The sequence below is a fragment of the Pelmatolapia mariae genome, linkage group LG16_19 (assembly GCF_036321145.2).
Source record: "Pelmatolapia mariae isolate MD_Pm_ZW linkage group LG16_19, Pm_UMD_F_2, whole genome shotgun sequence".
Taxonomy (NCBI): domain Eukaryota; kingdom Metazoa; phylum Chordata; class Actinopteri; order Cichliformes; family Cichlidae; genus Pelmatolapia; species Pelmatolapia mariae.
Window position 1 is genome coordinate 46,854,663 of NC_086241.1, and position 3,130 is coordinate 46,857,792.

Consider the following 3,130-nt stretch of genomic DNA (forward strand, 5'->3'; position numbering starts at 1 on the left):
GATGACAGTGAAGTGGGTATTTGATGGGTATGAGAACAATATGAGCCAAAACTCAGTTGGATCCACACAAGAGCTTTTGGGCTGTTATGTTAGACAGTGAACTCTGCTACCATCAGGAATCATCATGAACCAAGATGGATTGGTGGATTCACAGAGCCCTGGCGTTACAATGGGATATTGTCCATGATGTTTCCCATCTCTCAGATGCTGTTTGCCTCCAAGCTGTTGTGATGGGACATCAGAATGTAAAAACTTTCTTTCTTTGATTTCATGCTGTTTTTCTTAAATCCTCAAACATATTTTTTAGGGCAACTAACTTATCTGTAACAGCAATTCTAATATTCTAATATTTCCCAATATATTTAATTCTGATTTTCAATCATTTCTCATTTAGGTGCCTCATACCAAAGTACCTGCTTCAAGGAATCTCTAGCTGCTGTAGGTAACTATAGTTCACTTTGCAATCATAGTGACTGGGAGAGAAGAGTTATAATAAAATGAATGATAATATTGATTTTATTTGATAGATAGATAGATAGATAGATAGATAGATAGATAGATAGATAGATAGATAGATAGATAGATAGATAGATAGATAGATAGATAGATAGATAGATAGATAGATAGATAGATAGATAGATAGATAGGATTCATACATTATAAATGCATTAGTGGAAGAAGAAAAGAAGAATTTACCATTTTAAAGTTGGCATTATTGGTCACTATGAGCAACGGTTCACAAATGCCTTAGCCCTGCCTTCACTATTTGATTTGATGTCAAAAGTCACACAATGTTGCTTTTACTTATTATTATTATTTTAATCTTACCTTTACACTAAATAAACTATAACATTAAAATTTGACACTATATATAATATATTTAGTAATTTTTGAAGTCCTAAAATTACGAATTTGGTCCCCACGTTGACCCAAGTTTCCCTCCCCTAAAACTGAATTATATTTATATCACTTGGCAAAATTCGAAAATTTGAGGCATATATTGGTGGATTTACGGTAGCGCAGGCTTATTAGGGCACGATTACTCTTGCATGACTACGTTTGTGAGGTTGTGGATGTAAACCATGTCCCGCTGCGCTCACATTTTGGGTTGGCTGCAGCCTGGAGCGACACTGTTAAAGTGACGTGAGTGCTTGACGATACTAAATGGCAGCATTTGAAATAGCCTACCTGCCTGCCCGCTCACCCACTCGCTGATGCGCTCACGACCCCATCAGAAGCGCTTCAGCACCGCGGTGCCCCGGACAGCTCCTCCGACTGCTCTGCTTCCAGGATTTGCGTCTGCGGGACATTTGCTGAATACGTTTTGTTACTTTAACGAAGGCAAACTTTCAAGTCACGGTGGGAGAGATGAATACTGAAAGACCATCAAATGTCTCCTTTTTTGATTTCATTGGAGGAGTTCAACTTCTTCAAGGGGAGAACACCCGGACAGCCATGCCTGTCCTCTTGATCGGTGTCTGCGTGTCCGGAGCGGTTGGGAATTTGCTCGTTTTGCTAATTTTCATCCGTGACTTCAGGAACGGAAAGGGCTCTGAGGTAAAAGCACTTCTCGCTTCGTTAGCTTCCACGGATTTGGTGATCCTGTTATTGTGCGCGCCCGTGCGCGCCATCACCTACTATAAGCAGACCTGGACCTTGGGGAGTTTTGTGTGCAGCACCACAGACTGGTTCCAGCACTCGTGTGTGGTTGCAAAAACTTTAATCCTCGCATTCACCACCAGAGCCAAACACACTTTGGTTCCCAGCAACGCCACGGGGGGTCTGCACAACCCGACGTGGATTCACGGAGCCCTGGCGTTCATTTGGATAGTGTCCATGATGTTTCCCATCCCTCAGATGCTGTTTGCCTCCATGCTGCCGTATGGCCGCGACAATATTTGCGTCTCCGAAATGCCAGCGTGCGCGTCTGATTTCATGAGTTTGTTCTACAAGATTTATCCGACTGCAACCTTTGTTGTGCCAGTCATCTACACAGTGGCCTACTACACTAAAACGCTGCACACTGCGGTGAACCACGCACCGAGACCGCAGCACCAGAGCAAAGTTATCCTGGTTTTATTGTGTCTGAGCGGAGCCCTCGGGCTCATGTTGCTGCCAGAGTGGGGGACATTCACCTGGATCAGACTCGGCTACTCCAGGCCACCCGTGGGTTTAATGATGTTCGCGCAAGTCCTCCTTTACGCATGCAGCTCTTTGTCCCCGGTCATCTTGATGACCATGTACGACGATGTGCGTCAGGGACTGATCAGCATCTGGTTTATCGGGACCTGCAGACGCAAGAAGCGCGTGCCCCGAAAAAAATGTCCAAAAACGGAGGGGAACGGAGCAGAGGTCGGGGCAAACGCCGTCACCAACGCGATCTCACCAGGGAACGAGAAGACGTTCCCAGATGTGGAGCACTTTTGGACAGGGCGCAGAAATACACACGTGGAAGAGGACCAGGACCCGGTTCCATGGGAGAGAGAGGAGAAAATGTTGTAATCAGAAGTATCTTTTTTTTTTTTCTTTTAGCAGAATATTTCTGCTTGTTCTGGACTGGTTGCTAGTTTTTTTGACCCACAACGCAGACCCTGGCTGAAAGTCTGTAGTGGCCTGTTTGCTATCGTAAGCTTGACTAGATGTAAAATAAACTCATACAGTATGTTTCGGTGTTACGCATATTTCTGTTCTTTTGATTTGAATATTTCTTTTATTTGCCCGCAGTTTTGCTACGCTGTCACTTAGAACATGTTTAATATGTAGCAGAGGAGATTTGTACAGATAAGAAGCCAGTGTAAATACTCAGAACATTCAAATTGTGATTGTGTACATGTGATGCATATCATCGATATTAAAACCTTCTCAAATACGAATCGCTGTTTCGTTTTTCCCCCTGAAACACCCACCCCACCTTAATCACTGATAAAATACAATTCGACCATCAAATCGCTCCATTTAATTCAAAAGGTTTTGACATGCCATGCTCTGTACAAATAGATCATTCCTCCATATTAAATTCACAACTAATCCAGCTGCATAATTTGGGTCAAGTGAATAATGATATTTCACTGAAAGCAGCATTCACTTTTAGAAAATAGTAGTGCATAAGCTGGACACTCAATGACCCTTT

The 3,130-nt window shown here is 43.0% G+C and overlaps 1 protein-coding gene across 1 annotated transcript; it reads left to right on the plus strand.

Annotated features, from left to right (window-relative positions):
- The first annotated feature begins 1,094 nt into the window (after positions 1 to 1,094).
- LOC134645153 (G-protein coupled receptor 151) lies at positions 1,095 to 2,867 on the plus strand. Its single transcript, XM_063498483.1, has one exon. It carries the CDS (start codon positions 1,369 to 1,371, stop codon positions 2,500 to 2,502), a length of 1,134 nt encoding a protein of 377 aa, XP_063354553.1. The 5' UTR covers positions 1,095 to 1,368; the 3' UTR covers positions 2,503 to 2,867.
- The last annotated feature ends 263 nt before the right edge of the window (positions 2,868 to 3,130 follow it).

Bases quoted from the DNA above. Each gene is read 5' to 3' on its own strand.
- LOC134645153 (XM_063498483.1), top strand. From the start codon at position 1,369: ATGAATACTGAAAGACCATCAAATGTCTCCTTTTTTGATTTCATTGGA.